Source organism: Hippopotamus amphibius, chromosome 4 (assembly GCF_030028045.1).
Source record: "Hippopotamus amphibius kiboko isolate mHipAmp2 chromosome 4, mHipAmp2.hap2, whole genome shotgun sequence".
NCBI lineage: Eukaryota > Metazoa > Chordata > Mammalia > Artiodactyla > Hippopotamidae > Hippopotamus > Hippopotamus amphibius.
In genome coordinates, this window is record NC_080189.1 from 56,863,786 (window position 1) to 56,885,727 (window position 21,942).

The 21,942-nt window shown below is 34.1% G+C and overlaps 1 protein-coding gene across 5 annotated transcripts in view; it reads left to right on the forward strand.

The window, feature by feature from the left end:
• Positions 1 to 21,942, forward strand: part of ANKIB1 (ankyrin repeat and IBR domain containing 1) — a 139,787-nt gene that overhangs the window by 59,745 nt on the left and 58,100 nt on the right. For all 5 annotated transcript variants that reach the window (XM_057732936.1, XM_057732940.1, XM_057732937.1 and 2 more), the window contains exons 2-3: positions 723 to 1,001; positions 13,884 to 14,184. In XM_057732936.1, coding sequence (XP_057588919.1) covers positions 814 to 1,001; positions 13,884 to 14,184 — 489 coding nt within the window. In that variant the 5' untranslated portion in view covers positions 723 to 813. The remainder of the gene's footprint in view (positions 1 to 722; positions 1,002 to 13,883; positions 14,185 to 21,942) is intronic.

A 21,942-nucleotide genomic window follows, 5' to 3' on the forward strand; every position in this document is an offset into this window, starting at 1 on the left:
CCACTGACCTCACATTGCTTCAGTAGTAAATGCCCATATGATCTTTATCATAACCTCTTTCCTAACATAGTAGGCATAAACGTCACGTTTTCAGCCTTGTTTTGAATTACTTACAGTAGAAGGAAATAAATTTAATGGTATTATGGTAGAATTAGTTATACTCTGTTTTTATTTGTTTGCTGTGAGTTGTGCAGTCCTATATATTTACATTTTAAAAATCTTTCCTCTGAAGTCCTTGTAAGTACTGAATGGCTTCACTTTTCCTTTACTATAATTTAACACATTCTGGAATTATTATATGAGCAAAATTTCCTACATTTTTCACTATCCTACAAATTGGCTGAATCAGATTTATACATAATTTATACAGGGGTTTAAGTGTATTCAACCATAAATTTTGGTCAAGCTCATTTCCTGCCTATGTGAAGGAGAAAATTGAAAAGCACATATATGTAGGTAACTTTTATAGTATAAATTGCAGCCTGTGAAACCTTAACAGTTTCTGTGTGGAAAAATATCACAGTTTAACAAGTTTATTTGGATAACATTAAAAATTTGAGATTTGTTGGCTATTAAGATAAATTTGGTAAATTTAATATAGTTCGTTTCCCTTACATATGCTTCCTAGATTTTATTAGTGTTCCTAATTGTGATATTGTTTCTTTAGGATACTGCTTCATAATTATTGTTTTACAATCTAATTTAATAATTTTTTCCTCTAGAATGTGAACTATGTTGCAGAAGCATTCAAGAAGTGGCTGAAAGAAGAAGGAAAAAAGTGCCACTGCCTATCAGAAAAAAACAAAACAAAACATGGGAAATACAACCACCAAATTCCGTAAAGCACTCATCAATGGTGATGAAAACCTGGCCTGCCAAATATATGAAAACAACCCTCAGCTAAAAGAATCCCTTGATCCAAATACATCTTATGGGGAGCCCTACCAGCACAATACTCCATTACACTATGCTGCTAGACATGGAATGAATAGAATATTAGGGTAAGTATTACTGTAAATCAGTTGATAACAAATTAGAGCAGGGGAAAAAAACCCTCATCTTTGAAAATATATACATCCATGTGTGCATGTTATGTGGTATTATATGAATTAAACTTTCTAAAACTGAATATGCCTAAATTATTGTGTGATTTTTTTATTATGCCTAAATTAGACCAAAAGTTTCAGTAGTGAGGTTAATTCTTTTTACTGTAAATATATTTTGATCCTCAGTATGTTTCATAGTATGAATTCTTTTATAATAGTGAAGTATTTAATTTATTACATTTCAATTCTAAAAAAATACTTGTCAACTGTCAAAAAATTTCAGGGAATGGTGCCCTAGGCAATTTAAGTTGAAAAACTAATGTGTTTGCCTTTCCTAGTCATGATCAGATTTGAGTTTCCTTCTTTTAATGAGGTTCGGTTACTTGAAAAGACTTTTCTAAAAGCAAAATATTTTCTTGAAACTGAAAATACTAAGAAACTTAAAAAAAAAACTCTTCAACACGAAAAGCATTAGTGACAACAAATATATGAAGATTCTTCCTAATTACATGGGAATTAAATTTGATACTTTCTAGCTTATAAGATGAAAGAAGCAAAGGATAGAAAAGTAGTTCCAAAACAAATTGTTTTTTTAGTAGATTATGCAGCTATGGAAGTCTGATGCTAGAAGAGAAAGAAACAATTCTTTACTTGTGCAGTGAAATATAATTCTTAAACCAGTATCCTGAGCACATTAGAACTTGACAAAAAAAACTTTTCAATGCTTTTTCTATTTTTTTTTATACAAATTTGTCATTCAAATTAAACTGCTCTTTTTGGTATCCGTGAATCGTGCCGTGTGTGTTCTGTCAGTTCATTCTGCTCTTTCTGCCAGGGGTATCCTACTCTTCTCAGCTCTTTCTTACCTAAATTTTAGCCTTCCTTTGAGGTCCTAGGCATACTTTATCTAACTTCTTAGCCTGTCACAATCCATAGGAACCTCAGTCTTTTTTTGAACTTCTATGGTTCTTTTTTGTTTGTTTGTATTACTTGTTTGGTATACACTATCTCATTGTATTTTTTTTTTTATTCCCCCCAACCCTCCTTGCTTTCCCCACTTGGTGTCCATATGTTTGTTCTCTATATCTGTGTATCTCGTATTTTATAATTTTGTATATCTTCTCTTGACCTACCTAAATGAAAGCTTTTTGAAAGGACCTTCTCTGTACTTCTAGCATCTAGCATAGTATCTTACACAAAGTAAATAGAAATTTTATAAAATCATTGCACAGGAAATATCTCTATGATAAGGATTTCTAAATGATAAAAATTCCATAAATAATATAGGTTATCCAGGCCTGTGACTATCAAGTAGGTATTTTTGTAACCTCTTAAAAATAAAATAGGTATTTCTTGACTTAAAAAGAGGTATTTCTATAACCTCTCCTTTTTGCATTTATCTTTTCTTTTTTAAATGAATTGTTTCCTTTTTGTTTATTTTATTTATTTATTGGCTGCATTGGGTCTTTATTGCTGTGCAGGGGCTTTCTGTAGTTGCAGAGAGTGGGGGCTACTCTTCATTGTGGCCACGGGCTTCTCAGTGTAATGGCTCCTCTTGTTGTGGAGCACAGGCTCTAGGCATGCATGCTTCAGTAGTTGTGGCATGTGGGCTCAATAGTTCTGGCACACGGGCTTAGTTGCTCCGAGGCATGTGGGATCTTCCCAGAGCACGGCTCAAACCCGTGTCCCCTGCATTGGCACGTGGATTCTTAACCGCTGCACCACCATGGAAGTCCCTGTCTTTTATTTCCATTTCTCTAAAAATACCCAATTATAAGCCTCCTCCAACTCATCTTGTATTTTTTCTTCCAAAACTGGGTCTTCCCTATGTTAATGACACTAGCATATTGTACTAATAACATAATGGCAAACATATTGAGGGCTTACTATTTTCTAGGCACTATTAACAGGGCTCTACATGCATTGTCTCATTTAATAATCATTATAGCCCTATGAGGTCATTTATCTTCTGCATTTCAGAGGTGAAAAAACTGAAGCACAGAAAGATTACGCAACTTGTCAGAACTCAGAAGCTTCTAAATAGCAAAGCTAGTTGCCCAGGCAGATGACTATTAGGTTTTAGGCTTTTCAGCACTGTGATAGCCTCTTATATCTATAGTCAGATAAGCCTATATTTCAGAGCTGCCTAAAATAGTTATTAGCAAAACAAATTATAATCACTCTGCACTTGTCTCCCTATCTGTAAAATAGATACATGTAAAGCTTGTGGGACAATTTATGTGTTATATGTCTCATGATGCCTAGCATTAATATTATTACTTCTCACATCTGTAACCCTAAATATCTTCAAATCATCCTTGACTTACTCCTTACTTTTCTCCTTTACCTAACCTGCTACTAATGCAAAGTTCACTGTCTTATCTCTTGGATTCTCTTCTTTCCATTCCCGCTGCCCCAAGCTTTGTTCACTCTTAACAACTCCTCTTCCAATACTGAAAATACCTGACTCCTAAAAGTTGTTTTTGCAAGCCTCTTATAATCTCATGTCCAGGTTAATCTTACTAAAAGTATAGCCTTTTCAATGTTCTTTGTATCACAAGAAAACTAACAGTATACTATATCTGCCTTACTCTGTTTGGCTTTTGAAGCCGACTTTTCTCTGCCCTAATTCTACTGAGTCAGGCTAATCTCGCATTATTTTCTTAGCATGATCATATCAGTCAAACTGGTTCCCTTTCCCCTTGCTTTTCCCACTTTTAAAAATGCCACCCTGTTAGCTTTATTTCTGTTAGTCCTTGATTCTGAAATGCCTTCTTTCTTCTCTGATTCCCTGTCCTTTAAGTCCTCACTTGGTTTCTGTCTTTTCATGAATTCATTTCCAGCTATTCTGACCTGCAGTATTCTTTCTGTTCTCTGAAATTCCTACAACTTAGATTTTTAACCATCCAGTTTTCATTAAACTCATCTCTTCAACTAGATTGTAAATATTACAAATACACTGCTAGACAGTAGTGCTCTCAATAGATTAACTCTTGATTACTTAATGTATTGTCTTTTTTTGAGTTGAACATTTTCAGTGAGATTATGAAACTGTTGCTTTAGCTTCCGAATATTGAGCACTCTAATAATATTTAATATCAAGTTTTGTTATGTGATTAATTAAAACTTGCTTAGAATACCAAGGTAAAATGTATTTAAATATTATTGTTACTAAGGTAATATGTATATTTTAACATGAAAGAAATCAAGTAGCAAAATATATTTTAACCATTTATAGTATAATTTGAAATATACTTTATAAAATTGGAAAACATTATGTAAGAAAGTTATCTAATCCAGTGAGTCGTTTTAAAATTTATTCAAGTATAGTTGATTTACAATATTGTATTAATTCCTGCTGTACAGCAAAGTGATTCAGTTATATATGTTCTTTTTTATATTCTTTTCCATCATGGTTTATCACGGGATATTGAATATATTTCCCTGTGCTATACAGTAGGACTTTGTTGTTTATCCATTCTGTGTATACCAGTTTGCATCTGTTAATCCCAAACTCCCGTGCCTACCCTCTCCTATCCCACTCTGCCTTGGCAATCACCAGTCTATTCTCCACGTCCCTGATTTTGTTTCTGTTTCATAGGTAGGTTCATTTGTGTCATATTTTAGATTCCACATATAAGTAATATTATATGGTATTTGACTTTGTCTTTCTGATTTACTTCACTTAGTATGGTAATCTCTAGGTCAATCCACATTGATGCAAATGGCATTGTTTCATTCTTTTTTATGGCTGAGTAGTATTTCACTGTATATATATACCACATCTTCTTTATCCACTTACCTGTTGATGGACATTTAGGTTGTTTCCATGTCTAATCGATTGAGTCTTAAAGTGTGTTCTGAGGATTCCTGGATCCTGAGACTCTTTCAAGGAGGTACAGTGGGTCAAAACTGTTTTTATACTAATTTTAAGATGTTGTTTGCCTTTTTTCACTGTGTTGACATTTGCAGTGATAGTGCAAAAAGTGGAGGATAAAACTGCTGATGCCTTTAGATGAATCAAGATGTTGGCACCAAACCTTACTAGTAATCATTGTATTCCTCTCTACCAGGCACTTGCTGTTTAAAAAAAAAAAAAAAAAAAAAACCTGTTTCACTTAAAATGTCCTCAATGAAGCAGTAAAATTACTAATTTTAATTAATCTCCATCCTCAAGTACACATCTTTTTAATATTCTGCATGACAAATGAGAAGAATGCATAAAGCACTTCTGCTGTTTTGTGGAGGAGCACTTTGTACTATTGTTTGAGGTGTGAGTTAAACTACTTATTCTTTCGTGAAACAACATTTTAAACTAACAACAAAAAAAGATGGTTATTCAGACTGGGATACTGGCTGACATTTTTCTTGAAAATGTATTAAATAAGTGAGCCTATCAATTCAAGGAAAAGCTAACAGTATTTGTTGCTAATGATAAAATTTGAGCTTTCAAGTGAATTTTGGAATTTTGAAAAGTTATATTTACTGCCTTCAGCTTGATAACTTCGCATTACTTAGAGACTTTTCTGAATAAGATTGGTGGTGATATAAATTAATATGATTTTTTAAAATTTTGTATAATGAAATTTGACAAAAATCTAGAAGATCGGCATAACTCAGTGAATTAGTATTTTTTAAGATGATCAGTATATGATATTTTACAGTTATGCATGGGTAAAAGATTTATTCAAAATGCAAGCTAGATAAATGGATTTTATCATATTTTTATTTTTCATTTTTGGCTGCATTGGGTCTTCATTGCTATGTGCGGGCTTTGTCTAGTTGCAGCAAGCAGGGGCTACTCTTCATTGTGGTATGCTGGCTTTTCATTGCGGTAGCTTCTCTTGTTGCAGAGCATGGGCTCTAGGTGCACAGGCTTCAGTAGTTGCAGCATGTGGGCTCAGCAGTTGTGGCACACAGGCCCTAGAGCACATCGGCTTCAGTAGTTGTGGCGCATGGGCTCAGTAGTTGTGGCTCACGGACTCTAGAGCACAGGCTCAGTAGTTGTGGTGCACGGGCTTAGTTCTGTGGCTTGTGGGATCTTCCCAGACCAGGGATCGAACCCATGTCTCCTGCATTGGCAGCTGGATTCTTAACTACTGCACCACCAGGGAAGTTCCAGATCAGTGGAGTTTTATGTAACAGAGTACAAAAGTTCATTGATAAGATTTCAGTTTTTATATTACAAGTAATCTTTAAGAAATGATCATTTGTTGAATTTTTGGTATAGTATCAAATATGAATATTCATAATTATCTGAAAAGGCTATTTTAAGATACTTCTCTCTTTTCTAATTATATAAGGCTGGATTTTCTTCATATGCCTGAACCCAAATGACACATCACAACAGAGAGAAGACAGACAGATTCTCATAGTATTCAATTAGCCAGACATTAAGTAAAATTTGTAAACATGTAAAACAGTGCCATTATGCTCACTTATTTTTTAAAAATATATATAGTTTGTTTTCATTTTAAGATATTAGGAATGTTAAATGTGTAATTATTTTTTATGAGTAAATTTTTAAAATTTCTATTTTAATTTTTAATATCAATATCTGTCTACACATATACATATAACTCACATAAACAAAGGCTCTTAGGAATTTTAAAAAATTTTTATTGGAGTATATTTGTTTTACAATGTTGTATTAGTTTCTGCTGTACAGCAAAGTCGATCAGTTATACATATACATATATCTACTCTTTTTTAGATTCTTTTCCCGTATAGGTTATTACAGAGTAATGAGTAGAATTCCCTGTGCTATTCAGTAGGTCCTTATTAGTTATCTGTTTTATATATAGTAGTGTGTATATGTCAATTCCATTCTCCCAGTAGGAATCTTCACTAATTGTGTGTGTGTGTGTGTGTGTTACTCTGTGACAGGCACTGTAGGGGATATGAAGATGCAAACTCTTATTTTAGTAGTTCTCATAATCTAGCTGGGATTATTATGTACACCAGAAATTTTAAGGCAAGGAATTATGTGATAAATGCAGTTAAGACTGATAGATTATCTCTTCACAATCTAAAATTTGAGATATTTCCCTTTTTATTATTTCTAGTTTTGTCTACTTGAATAAGCTTTGTTATTTAGTTAATACTATTGTATAAAAGTTAATTTCCTTATTTTTTCCATTTTACCTTTTATTTTTTTATTTTTTATTTTTTGCTATACAACAGGTTCTTATTAGTTATCTATTTTATACATATTAGCGTATATATGTCAATCCCAATCTCCCAATTCATCCCATCCTTCAGTAATTTTTAAAGTTGTAAAAGTCTGCTACCAAAATGTTTAAAAATTGCTGATCTGATCAATATTCTTAGTTCCTCTATGAAGGAATATATCTGTCTCCATCCTCTGGTTATCATTCTGTTGAATGAGTATTTAAAAACCTAAAGAAAAGGTGACTGTATATTCTCTTTTGATTACTATTTTTATGAATTGGCCATATACTTTATACTTATATTTTTACTTTATACTTAACTTTCAACTTCAGCCTGAAGTGTTTGGTGTTTTCTTTTTAAAATTTCTTGGAGATCAGTGACTCATAATTTCTTTATTAACGCCTTTAACATCCTGTACTAGAGTCAGAAATTATTTTATTGCTCTCCTTTTCTAAGAATAAGCAACTCTAATTTCTTTAATCTGTGTATCTTTTGTTTTTCAAAATTTATTGAGGTAGTGCAGAGAAAATCACAAAGCATATTATTTTAAATGATTAGTTGATTTCAGAATTAAATTACTCTTCTTAACACTGTCACATAGAATAAAGATAAATAGCATTCATGCATCAGCATTAAGTAAAGTACCAACTCTGTTTTAACTATCTGTGTTTCAGATAGCTTCCAATATTTTACTGTATTTAACCTTGCTAAACTTTCTAACAAGTTGATGGCCATTTTTTTCTCATGCTGCCTCGTGTAATCTGGCATACCTACCTGCTAGCTTCAGTATAGACCCTGGCTAAGCTTGGCTAGATTCCTAACACATGACATATATGGGATACAGAGGAATATACATAGTCAAAGACAATATACTTTAGTAGCCATAAAGTAAATTACCCATTTGGAATGCGGCCTTGATTTTATCCCCATTTCCTTTGGCTTAATGGTACCTGCAACAGCAGGCATAACTTTCCTCTCTTCTTAAGGTAAAAGAAGAGTTGTTTACAGTTTAGAAGCTAGTTTGCATCTATATCTCTCTGAACCTAAATGCTGTGTGTTTATATTATGCCACACCACAGTGCCTCTTTCATGGGAAACTAAATCCATATTCATAAATAGTTACTACTTAATGTAGCAAAAAGACTTTTTAGACTTTGGACTCAGCATGTTCTAGTTTGGGTATACAGTTCATTAGTTGTATCTTTTTGGGAAAGTCATGTATAAAATGGGGAATTAGAGTGCTTATTCCTTAGGTTTTACAGGATAACTTCTTGTGCTTCCTTGGAAATAAAAGGGGCCTGTCTTTTGGTATATATAAAATATAAAATCTTTATTAGAGCATGTCTTTATCAGAGCATATGTTAATACTAAGCTTTGAGAATTAAAATAGTTTCCAATTATTTATTTCTATTTTTTTGATTCTTATATTTCAGGAGTTTTAAAATTATTTTAAATGCATTGAAATGCATTTCTCCTCTCCTAACCTCCTTTATATGCAAATACTATAAGGGCAGGGACTTAATCTGTTTTCTTAACAATATACCTAACTTCTAGAGTAGTACCTGGCAAACAACACTACTGAATAATAATGTTGCATGCAAGGAGAGATTTAAAAGGAACTGAAAGTGAATGTACATGTTAGTGACTGGGAGAATAAGAGTGTTATGGCAAGAAATTGAGGCCCTAAGAGAGAAGACTTATTTTGGGAGCAGCTCAATTGAAAATGAGATAATGATGAAATATGCAAGAGAAATGGGCCTATAAGAAGTTAGAATATGATCTAAAGGTCAGATTGGAAGTCAAACAGAGTGATAAAGCATTAAGAATTATCACAGAAGTAATAGTAGAAGCCCTTTGAGAGAAACCATAATTCTGCTACCACTGTCTATCATTTAGGTTCCTGTAAAAGTTTTTAGTTTTACAAAGTGTATTCATAGAAACCCATTGAAAGATAAGTGACTTTAAGAGTGGATGTGCTCTCTGAAAGGAGGGAACATGTACAGAGAAGAAAATAGATTCAGGAAGTGAATTTGCTTCCAATAAAGGGATAGGAAAGTGGAGCCATCATCGTGGGTAGAAGAGAGATTGTACTGAAAAAAATTAAGAGGTCTGTTAAAAAGATGGGTAGTTATGGAAACCAAGGTAATACAGAGGTCAAGATGTAAATGAATTATTAGCAGTTTCAGATTAAAAACAAGAATTGAGGACAGTGATAAGAATTTAGCTCTTAGGAAATTCCTCATGATGTGAAAAAGTGCAGTATTAGTACAGTGATCAGAATAGGGTCATATTGAAGTGGAGGTTAAATGTAGATGAAATATGGGTTTCAGTTATAAACTGTTTGATAATTAACAGTGAAAGAATCTAGAAAAACAGATGCCTTCTGGATGGATTATTAGGGTCAAATGAAAGGGATTTTTTTTTCCGGGTTAATGTTTTCCTTACTCCACCTTCCTGCCAGTTATCTCCTGTCCTTGTTCCAGAATTAAGCTTATATGCAAGTAGTAAAATACATTTCATGATTACTGGCATAATTATAGAAAGGGGACTATCTAAAACTTACATATCAGTTACAAATTTATAATTCTGTTCATTCATGTAAATTAAAGAAGACTCTACTTTTGAATTTAAACAGATAATAAAAAAGTAGTAATATAAATCAATAAAATTAGAATATCCAGCTTTACAGTTTTAGTACAAAATATGCAGGTATGGTACTATGTCTAATAAATTTGAGAATCTTTCCTGAATAAATATGTATAAAGAAGCTATTTTAATACTTTAACTTCAGAATAATAGCCTTCGTTTGGTTTGATTCATCAGAGTCTGGCAGATTGTGTATAAGAACATTTGCAAAATTATCACACTCTCTTCCCTCTATTGGGGAGGATCTAGAATTGTTTAATGAGAGAGAGAGAAAGAGAAAGAGAGATTTCTCCGTATCAACTGGCATCCTTCCAACTTGTATTAAATTCCATGGTGATGAGAACCCTCAGGTCTCCTGAACAAACTAAAAGAGAAAATAAATGATATATTGGAAATAGGGATAGGAAAGGCTAAATAAATGTGGTTGTACAGAATCTTACAGAATCTAAATTAATTTTAATAATTTATTTCTAAATTAAATTTTTAAGCAAATGAAATCTTTTTAATTGTTAATGCCTTTTGGAAGAGGTTTTAATCTTGAACATATTTTTAGAATATTGTTAAATTTTGGTTATTCACTATAATCCACTATAATTGAAGCATTATAAATACAGGGAAATATCATTGAGAATTTTATCATCAGTTGTTGGCTTGGGGAAAATATATTTTTCCTTTTTTTTCTTTTAAACTATGAAGCAACATTATGATTATATAAATAAACAAAGCTATTCACATTCTTGCCTCCCTTAAACAACTGTTAGAATTATCCCGTGTTCCCTTCTAGTTTTAGCTATAAATATTCATACATAGGCTTTTTAATGACTTTATAATTTTAATTTTCTATTGTATAGAAATGCCATGATTTATGTTTCCCATTTCTCCTATAACCAGACATTTAAGTGATTACAAATTTTTCTATTCAAAATAACAGTATATTGAATATCATGGTTTCTATAGATTTGTATTCTTTGAGTTATTTCCTTTGGGATAAATTCCAGGAGTAGGTTTACTTGGTCAAAGAATATGAACCATATATTAGTTGGTTGTATGTAATATATATTAGCTACATATTTATATTGCTTATATATATATATACTATATTTATAAGCTATTATGTAACTTGCATAAGATCACATAGCTGAAAAGTGACAGAACTGGGATTAGAGCCTGGCAGCCTGTACTAGATACCGTGTTCTTGACCAGTTTGCTACACTGCTGGCTTGAGAGATCTAGAATTCTGTATTAAGATATTCCCAATGCCATGTCACTAATCTAGGTCAAAGTAATATACATTCAAGTTCATCTATCAAAATTATAGCAAGAATCTGCTCCTGTGTCTGACACTGTATTGCGGATTCAAGAAAGAACAGGATATAGACCCTGCCTTAGAAGGCAATAAACCAAGTGGGAGAAGGGAACAGATATGTAGGAAAGTAACTATGATAACAATGTAATGAATTATATAATTAGAATGTTATAGGAAGACAAGGGAATGACTAAATGCAACTGGAGGAGGGGGCCTAGTGTAAAGAGGCTTCTAAGTAGGGTTGGGTTTGTTTAGATGCCTAGGTCAGGTCGTGGGAAACCAAATAGCAGAGCAAGCAATGAAGAGCCTACACATGTACTGCAGGAGTCAGAAGGCCATAAAGTCTGTGTAGGACCGTAGAGAAAATATGCACAGTTAGGGCTTTCTGAGCAAATTTTACTGGAACTTGGGACCTGGGCTTAAAACACAAACCTTGGAAGTTAAACTTTGACTGAGTAGAGATTGAGAACTCCAGAGAGGTTTACCTCTCAGGAGATACATATTTACATTTGAATGGGGGGTAAGGAGTGGATGAGACCTGAGGCCATTGAGACGTTCCCTAAATTGTAAGACTCAGAAACGTATTTTACATTCCAAAGCATAAGAACCCAGGATCTTCCCTAGGAGAATTTGTTCACACTCAGGGATAGGTTCCCCCCTCTACCTTTTCTTCTTTCCCCCCACCCACCAGTCTTCAGAGGGGAGGTGGTCTGCTCTACAAGTCTCCCAGAGTCTTATTTTTGGTGCTCATTGCTTTATTAACTTACTATTGTTGCTGTAACAAATTACCACAAACTTGGTGACTTAAAACAACACTAATTTATTATCTTAAAGCTCTGGAGAACAGATGTCTGAAATGGTTCCACTGGATTCAACTCAAGGTGTTGGCGGAACTGTATTCTTCCTGCAGGCTCCTGGGTAGAATCCCTTACCTTACCTTTTCCAGTTTCCAAAAGCTACCTGCACTTCTTGACTTGTGGCTCCTTCCACCATTTTTAAAGACAGCAGCATAGCATCTTCCATTATCTCTCTGATTCTGACCCTCCTATCTTTCTCTTCTAAGGACTCATGATTATATTGGGCCCACCTAGATAATCTAGAATAATTTCCCAATGTCAAGAACCTTAAGTTTATCTTATTGCAAAGTCCCTTTTACTGTGTAAGGTAACATATTCACAGGTTCCAGGGATTAGGACAGACTTCTTTGAGGGGGGGACATTAGTCTGCGTATCACATTCGCCTACAGTGCAGACCCTAGTACATGTATTGTACTATGATGTCTGGTCTGGCTTGGCTTGTGTTAGCCCAGTGGTAAGAGTTGGGGTATGAGGGACTTGGCATGGTTATTGTAAGTAATAATATTTCATTTGTTCCTGCTTTAGAGACTTCATGTCTTACTTTCAGGATAATTCAAGTGAATGTGGACACTAAAAGTCTAATAGGCTAGTTTTGAAGGGCTGTGTTGCTGAGCTGTCTAGAATCTTGAATGGTAAAAACAGGAGATATCCAGAGTTGTTCTAAAAGTTGTCTGGGACCTTCTTAGGACATCTTACTCATCCTTTTTCTCATATGCGCTTTCCAGCTTGGCTAACTCATTCAAATTGAAGAGCGTATCCTCGTTCCTTTTTGGTCAGGGTTTTGGTTTTTATTTTTGTTTTTTCTTGTTCTAAGCTGAAACTAACCTAAAAACAATTCAGATGTAACTAGGATTTGGAGCTTGGCTCTGCTTCCTTCCCATTTCTCTTCTGCACTTGGATATAGGAATGCAAATGATAGTAGCCCTGCATAGTAAATGTGACTCATCTTCAGATATGGGACTGTATGACCATTTCATAGTGTATTTGTGTTTTTTTAGTACAGGCTGACTATATCATAGTAGGTTTTATCCAGCTCATTTTCCAGTATCTTATTATGCAACTGAACTGGCTCAAATATTAATCCATTGACCGTAACTCAAGGATGTAGTGGATGCTAGGCATAACTCTCAGCTCTGAGTTTGGCAGTAGTTAAAGCTGCTCCCCTAGACCTATCATTAGTAAGGGCTACCACCTTGGAATTAGATCTTGATCTTCCAGAGCTAACCATAGCTTACTTCAGTCAAAAAGTATTACATTGTGTAATATATAATATATGCCTTATTGTTTCAAAGACTAGCCGAAGACTCAGGTAGAGAAATTTTTCCTAGATTTAATATTTACTGCCAGACTTAGGCATTGCTTGCTTCGCTAATATTGTCATCATACTTATTAAGTGAAATGTACTCAAGAGAAATAAAATAGAGCAGAGCAGTAAAGAAAAAAATTGGTGTGGTCTGTTTAATAATGTACCTGAGGTGTTTATGTTAACTGACGTGTATTAGTCTACAAGTGGCCCTTTCAGTTCCTTTCCTTCTTCCTCCCCTTCCTTTTCTCTTCCTTGTTTCTTCACTTCTCTTTCCTTCTCCTTACCTTTCTTTTTCCTTTCTATGCCTTTTTCTCATTTATTAGCAAATACTGTAAAGATGTTCAGCTTTGGTTTTTTAATACTATTGTTCTTGAATGGAGTTTTTTTTTTAATAGCTATAAGAATTAGTCATTCAACCTATTGTGAAACAGTGCTTCAATAGAAATTGGTTTAGCAGCTTAGAAGTAGAGGTTACCTCTTAAATGTATTTTCTATGTATTATTTCAAGGTAGGAAAGAACTGATTTTCATCCTTTTCCTTTATCATTTTAGGACCTTTCTTTTTGGTAGAGATGGAAATCCAAATAAACGGAATGTGCACAATGAAACATCTATGCATTTGTTATGTATGGGACCTCAAATTATGATATCTGAAGGAGCCCTTCATCCTCGCTTAGCACGCCCTGCAGAAGATGATTTTAGAAGAGCAGATTGTCTGCAAATGATTTTAAGATGGAAAGGAGCAAAACTTGACCAAGGCGAATATGAGAGAGCAGCTATTGATGCCGTTGATAACAAAAAGAACACACCCCTGCACTATGCTGCTGCCTCAGGGATGAAAACCTGTGTAGAGGTAAAACTCTGTTTTGTTTTGTTTTTAATATTCTACATGGTAAAATCTGTGTTTTGGTAATGTGTAATAATCAGTGTTTGTTTTACTTATCTTAACAGTTAATTTAACTAGTCATTTCTGTCCCTTTTGTGGTTCTAAAAGAATCGGGAGCCCTTGTTTTAGGGAAAACAAACCTATAAACATTCATCCTTGGAAATAAAATGGAATCAGGAGCAATTCAAAGTTTGCTAACATTCCTGAAGATAACAGTCGTCATACAAACACTATCATATTGAGAGTAATAGTTTTAGTAGAGATATGTTCAGCTTTTTTTGCTGATTTTTAGAAGCCAATTTATAGAATTTATACATATGGCAAATCTTGACAAGTGGGATCTTTAGCTATATTACCTAGAATAGATCAGTTCCCTAAGCAAGGGATAAATATTAATGAATACATTTATTGGGGTCTTTTAAAAACATTTATATATTAAAATGTGCTGTTTTTTCTGTGTAATCTGCATTAAAGTGCCTGAATACTATATTGTATTTGAGTTTTTCCATATATATTTTTCATATATATATATATATAAATGTCTAACAACAGGCTCAGATAAAATCAGCCATGTAGTATAGGATCTTAATTAAGCTAAGAAATTATTACTCATTATACTGTCACCACTACTATATATTCAGTAGAACAGGTTTCTCTCAGCTATGTACATGTCAATCCGTACATAATTCTTAGAAGTTCTTTTGTATAGATGTATTTAAGTTTCAGTGGGGAGCGTTATAGATTGAATCACAAGGTGTCCACTTACCAAAAATGTAGACCTTTATTGGAAAAGCAGTGATACAGATTAAATATATATTAATCAGATTAAAATATATATCTGAAAATTTAGTATTTCTGTAGTGTTATTCATGTATATAAACTTTATACTTCTAAATTGATAAATATACCAAAAAACATGAAGGTCCTTCATTTTCTTACTCATGTTAAAAGGTTATGGCCGTTTATATGATTTCTTTAGTGTATCTGAAGTGTGAGTTACTATCACTTCTAGAACCCTTCTGATCTGATCTTATGTTTATTGCTGTTGCTTGTGATACTTATTAATCTTTTAGAATCTTTGTCATTTCATCTCTCAGGTTTGTGTCACCTTTGCCCACTAGTTAGTTATTGACAGTCATTAACTTGAAACTAATTTTAAGCTTTGCTTTCTAACATTGATTCACAGTGTGGTGGAAGGATGTCCTAGATTTTGTGGGGAGGGAGGCTATTGGCAGAATTCCTGAGGCTTTTCACACAAGTCTTTTTGTATATTGTTCTATGCCCACCTCTTATGAAAGAGTCGCTGCTATAGTGACTCATCATTGTTGACGGGACTGCATCATATTTCTCGAGTTAGAGTAGAAAAATAGCTTATTCTTGATAGTAATAATAATGCTCTTAAATTGCTGTTTTAATATCTTGCTTCGAAAAATTCTCTATAAGCATTATTTTAGTAGTTGATTTTGAAATGTTACAATGACATGCTTATTAAATTGTTTTTAAAAATTGAATGTGGTGTTTTTACCAACATTAATTTTTGCTCAGTAAAGGAAATTAGTACCAGGTTTATTCTGAAGTGACAGGCCTGATGATTTTCTTTGTGTGAGGGTATGTGCATACAAACATTTTAACTGTTTGATCTGTCAGCATATCCCATTATACAGACCACACCATTTAATGATTATTTTCATTTTTCTGTGTTCAGAAGAGCTCTTTGACTTGATGTAAAACACCTCAAATAGAGCCCTATAAATACCTCCATTGCATTTATTCTAGTTGTCATCAACAGATTTTAGCATATTTTACCCATATAAAGCTGTCTTAAATCTCTTATATATACTTGACTATATACCCAGCCTTAGGTCTTGAATGACTTCTTGATACTGTTTACTGTTAATTAAACCAGAAGAGTTTCACAAGGAAGGGTGTATTAACTAATTTCCAGAGGCCTTATATTTTCTAGTTCTAGTACATAAAACAAATACATTGAAATGCATAATCTATTATATAACTGTACTTCTTGGAGAACTAGTTCTCAAGTGTCTTAGTGTTTGTATAAGGTCTTCAACATTCATAGTGAACATTGGTACCAAGAATGATATAAAGGGTTTGGGTTGAGTAAGAGTATTATCAGATATTTATTAATTTTTTCATTAAGCTAAGCTATCATAGTATGGTGTAAAGGACACTGGTTTCTAGTCTTGGTCCTCACAGTGACTATCTGTAAGACCTTGAGTGAGTCACTCAACTTCTTTGAGGTTACCAGTCCCAACCATCCAAGAGGAAACTATCAAAGTTATCTCAAAAGACCCTTTTTAGCACTAATTTTCTGTTAATCTGTGATTGCAATAGAATATCCCCTTTTGAGTGTCTAGGTTTTAAGGTTAAATTGATTATTTTATTCCATGGTTAAGGCCAAGCTATTTTTTTTAACTCTTAAGGATTTATATCTATGAAAATATATCTTTTCTAGTTGTTGAAGATGTTTTTCTCTGTGTTTATTTAAGGACAGAGTTGATAAAGTCAACAGTAGACAATTTCATATGTGCATTTAAACACATACTTTCCTATGGCTCATTATTTTGAACCACAGAAATGAAATGTTTAAAACTTCTCCTTCTCTCTGTAATAATTGTGTTCCATAGTAAGCTAAAGGGACACACACACACACACACACACACACAACATAATATAAAAATGTCTTAATCATAGTGTTCTTTTGGGAACTTGGAGGTGTGACCATATCAGTGGCTAAATATTATATATATATATAGAATATCTAGCCCTGACGATTCTCATGCTATATTGCTGCCAAGTTGACAGTGGACCTTGCAACAGTCTCTCAAATTCAGTTGTTTCCAAAACTGTACTCAGCTCCTCCTCTTGACTGCCTTTTTCCTATTAATGATGCTACCATTATCCCCATATCTAGTGTTGTTACCTGGATTTACCTTGGGACTGTTTGTCTTGTTTTGTTTTGTTTTTTGTTAAACTCATGCCACTCATTTGCAGAATAGAACTTCTCCTTGCCTCTTTTGACCAGCCCCTTTTTATCTCTGTTGGTTACCTTTTAACAACAGATGCTTTTATCAAATCCTCACTTTGTGTTCTTCAGAACTTCCTTAAGAAGGAAAATCTGGAGTTTCACATGTTAATCATTCAAAATTATTTATGGGATAAAAGTAGCACAAAGAGGAGTGGGCTGCAGTTGTTTGAAAATTGGAAATGCTTATATGTTGAACATTTCTTAAGGCAAACTATAATTAAAGCCCCTTTCATTCTAATTTTTTCATACTTCAAAGAATTATTCCAAGGGTAAGCAAACTTTTTTCTGTGAAAACCCAGATAGTAAATATTTTAGGCAAATGCTCAACTATGCCACAGTATCCTGAAAGCAGCCATAGACAGTATATAAGTGAGTATGGCAGTGTTCCAGTAAAACTTTGTTTATGGACTTTCCCACTTGAATTTCTTATAATTTTCACATATCATGAAATAATCTTTTCAACCATTTAAAATGTAAAAATAGTTTCTAGTTTGTGGGCTATACAGGAACAGGCAGCAGGCTAGATTTGGCCCACAGGCCTTAGTTTGCAGTGGACCCATGCATTATGCAAAGGTTGGGAGAGGAAAGTGAAGATGATTCCACACGGTAGAAGCTTATTTTAAATATGTAAAATGACATTATCAATATGTAGCAAGTCCTGTACGCTTTAAATATACAAAGAACTTAGAAAATACTATGTAATGGATGCCCAGCACGCAAAATGGAACTCCATTAAAACGTAAATCTTAGAAGAATTTAATACTATAAATAACACAGTTTTTTCTTAGTTGCTGAGTTTTTGTTTTTCTACTTTGGAACAGGGATGGACTTTGGAGAGGAATGATGGGTTAGGTCTAATTAGCAAGGCCCAATTAAAAGTTTAGTGATTTTTCTCCCTTGGCAGACTTCCCTAGAACAAGCTTAGTCATTAGGCCTCATTTTATTTATATTGGTGCTTCACTAATAGTGATTCAAGAAATACTTGATGTGACAGAGGTGGTGGTTGTGTTTGATAGTGCTTCAGCTCTTTGTGAAAAACATTTTTTAATATTAGTATTATCTTTAGATATTTCCTATGCACCCTTGTTCTACTTGCTTATTCAAAGCTTTAAGTGTAGCTGCTTATTGTCAGATCAAATAAAGGTCACTAGAAAACCAAAAGTGGTAAGTCACACTTCCCTTTACAGCCTCAGGGCCTATTTGACACTTTGGCAGCTATCGGAGCATTTCACACTTCACTGAAAAGCCATAAAAATCATTCACAGGTCATACTGAAGAGTTTTACTTAATTATATTGTGTTTTTAGCACCTGAAGTTTTAAAACTGTAAAAAGAATACAGAAATTGTAGTCCCAGCTCAGCAACTAAGTAACTTTGACTGTTTCTGGGCCTCGGTTTTCTAATTTTTAATCAAGGAAGTTGTGATTTGATTATTGCCTCTAAAACATTATGATGCTAAGAGCTATTAATTATTTAGGCATTAACTGTTATAGGCATTGAAGGGAAGGAGACATCATTTTAATTTTACTTAACCCAGAAGATTTCATGGGGAGTAGTAATATTTGAGTGGATAAGATTTCAGTTTATCTATTTGAAGGCTACTCAAAATGTGGCCCTCAGACCTGTAGCATCAGTAACTCCTGGGAGCTTGTTATAAATACAAATTCTTGTGCCCACCAGGCCTCCAGATTCCAAATCAGAATCTCTGGGGGTAGACTCCAGGAATGCCTTAAGCAAGTTTTACTGGTTATTCGTTTGCATGTTACAGTTTGAGAAGCACTGTTTTAGGTCTCAAACATATGCAGGTTGAAGTATTTTGCAGAGGTTTGATAAGACAGATGACTTAAAATGAAGACAGAAGCCATACTAAGTAGAAAATACTAAATAGTAATGCTGTGAATATTGGATTTATTTATAGAAAATTGAGCCATTTAAATTTTTTGATTGATGGAGTGCTATAATGAAAGCAAATATAGTAAGATTAGTCTAATGGTTGTAATGTAGAATAGAGTTGAAAGGGGGTGCTTCTAAAGGAGTGGTACTTAAAGCCTTGCTACCCAAACAATGGTCCTCAGAGTGGCATTGGCATCAATTTGTATACATGTTGGGAATGCAGAATCTCAGGCCTCATCTCAGATGAGCTGAGCTGAATTTGTAGTTTAACAAGAATCGTAAGGTGATTCATTCGTAATCATATGAAAGTTTGAGAAGCCTTGGCTTAGAGCAGGACTCTGTGGGACCTACAATGGAATCACCTGTAAAAAGTGTGTATCTTTAATCCCCGCTCTAGATCACTGTAATATGACTATCAGACTCCCCAGATGATTCTTAAACAATTTGGAAACCTTTGTGCTGAAACAGTGGTTGTAACCATGTCTGGGCATAAAGTCCCATTGTGTAGACCATAAATAAATCAATAAAATTGGAATTTCTGAGAGTGGACCCCCAGACACTAGTATATTAAACTTCTCCAGATGATTCCAGTGTACAGCCAAGGTTGAAAACCAGTATGCTAGAGGGAGTGACAGGAGTTAGAATATTATTACACTGATTCTGCTGTGAACTGATAAAGAGCCTGGATTTGTGTGGTGGTATTAGAAATGGGAAGAATGAGGTGGCTGCATTTTGGTGACTCGATCAGTTGATACATGAAAGTAAGGGAGAGAAAGGTTAAAAATGATGGAGACTTTAAAATATTAACATCAACAATGTGAGCTATCTTTGGATAATATAATTTTCTCTCTTTGACTTTTCTGCATTTTATACAACAATCTGTTATCATATCTATAATTAGAGTAAAATAAATTAACTTTATTTTTAAGTAAATTGAGCATGATTTTGAGCCTAGTTCATTTGAAGCCTACTAACAATTGATAGATATTTAAAAGTGAGATGAGGTATTGTATGTCAGCTATACTTCAGTAGTAAAAAGGAAAAGAAAAATAAAATAAAAGTACGATTAGGTGAAAAAATTGGTGAGAAGGAAAGGAGAATATCTTGAATTTTCATTTGGAGGGAGATTGAGGTCTTAGATTATCGACATGAAATGGTATTCAGGCTATTGAAAATTAGAACTAACTGGGAGTAATGAATATAGATTTAGAATTAAATGTTATTTGCATGATAAGATATAGATGAGAAATCCAAGGAAATGACTTTATAGATAAAATTACAGAATTGAAGTCACAGCATCAACTTGGAGAATGCCTGTGTTTAATGGGAGTAAGAACAATATGTGGCCTATAACAAAAAGCAAAACAGCAGAGAAGAGAACCAAAATAAGACAGTCTTGAGGATGCCAAGAGAAGAATTTCAAGAGAGGAGGTAGTCAGTTCATTTGACATGCTTCAGAAAGGGCAAGGGATTAGAACACTGATACAGGCTGTTGGATTTGAGAGGTATTAATGACTTTCAGGAATATTATAGTGAAGTGGGCAGAGTAGAAGTCAGATTGCTGGGAGAAATTGAGTAATTTGCTGAGCAAATAGAGAGACAGTGGATGTTAGTCACTAATTTGAGAAATGTGGCTGAGAGAGAAAGTAAAGTATTGGTTAAGTGACTAGAAGGCTAATGGAATTAAGATAAGGGACCCCTATACCAGGAGCCAGTAGAAAGTCAGAGAGTGAAGATGGAGGGAGTAATGGAGTGCTCAAGGTCATAAGGGAAACAGAGATGAGAAAATTTTACAACTAGAGCAAACTCAAAGAATCATCTTTTTTTACATTCTTTCTCAATATTATGTAAGCCTCATTTTACAGATGCACCTGTGTAAACTGAGGCTTGTAGAAGTTAAATGACTTGTTCAGAGTCAACCAGCCATTTAGATGATAGATCAAAGAGGTGGGAAGGGATTTGTCATGAACTAGGGGCTATCCTTCCCCTCTTCCTCTGGGATTATGAACAGAAAGGAAGGCAAAATCGATAAACAGATGTGCTAAGATAATGGTAGTTGGATGTTTCTTTTAAAGTAGAAAATTGTATGTACCACCAAGTGTGTGAGATAGGCTAAAAACGACATGTGAATAAAATATTCAATTCTCCTTGCTTGAGAGTTAAGAAAATGATACTTAGAATGCTTTGGTTGAAGCATTTAAAAACTACCTCTTCAGAACCAGGTGTAACTCCCTATTATATAAAAGCAAAACACCTGACTTTGTGCAGCAAAAGTTTAAGAGATATCTTGACATCTTCTGCTTACTGGTGTTCCAGCCTTAGGCCCCAAAGGGCAGTATGCTGAAATACTTTTTTAAAAAGTATTCCTCCAGTGTCAGGCAGTACTGCTGATAGCTAGCTAGCTTCTATGTCACAGGTAGCATATACGTTGATTTTCCTTGCCAAGACAAATGCTGCAAACATGGACTCTCCATTCCATCACTGATTATGAGTTTCCCTCCAGGTACCAATTGCAGCAATGAGATAGGTTTCTGTGGCCTCTCACCCAACACCCATCAGACTCATCTGGGGACTCCTTTCAAAGACAGATTACCAATCAAGGCAAGGAATCTCAAGTTCTAAAAATGGTCAACAGTGACTCTCAACGATGACTTCTCGGACATCCCCTCTCTACACATCCTTTTTTTTTTTTAACCCCAAGGAATGCAATCTATACTCTGGAAGGTTCCTCTCACCAATATTCTGGAATGTCACAGGCCCTTAAATTTTGTTGTCTTTGCTTTTGCT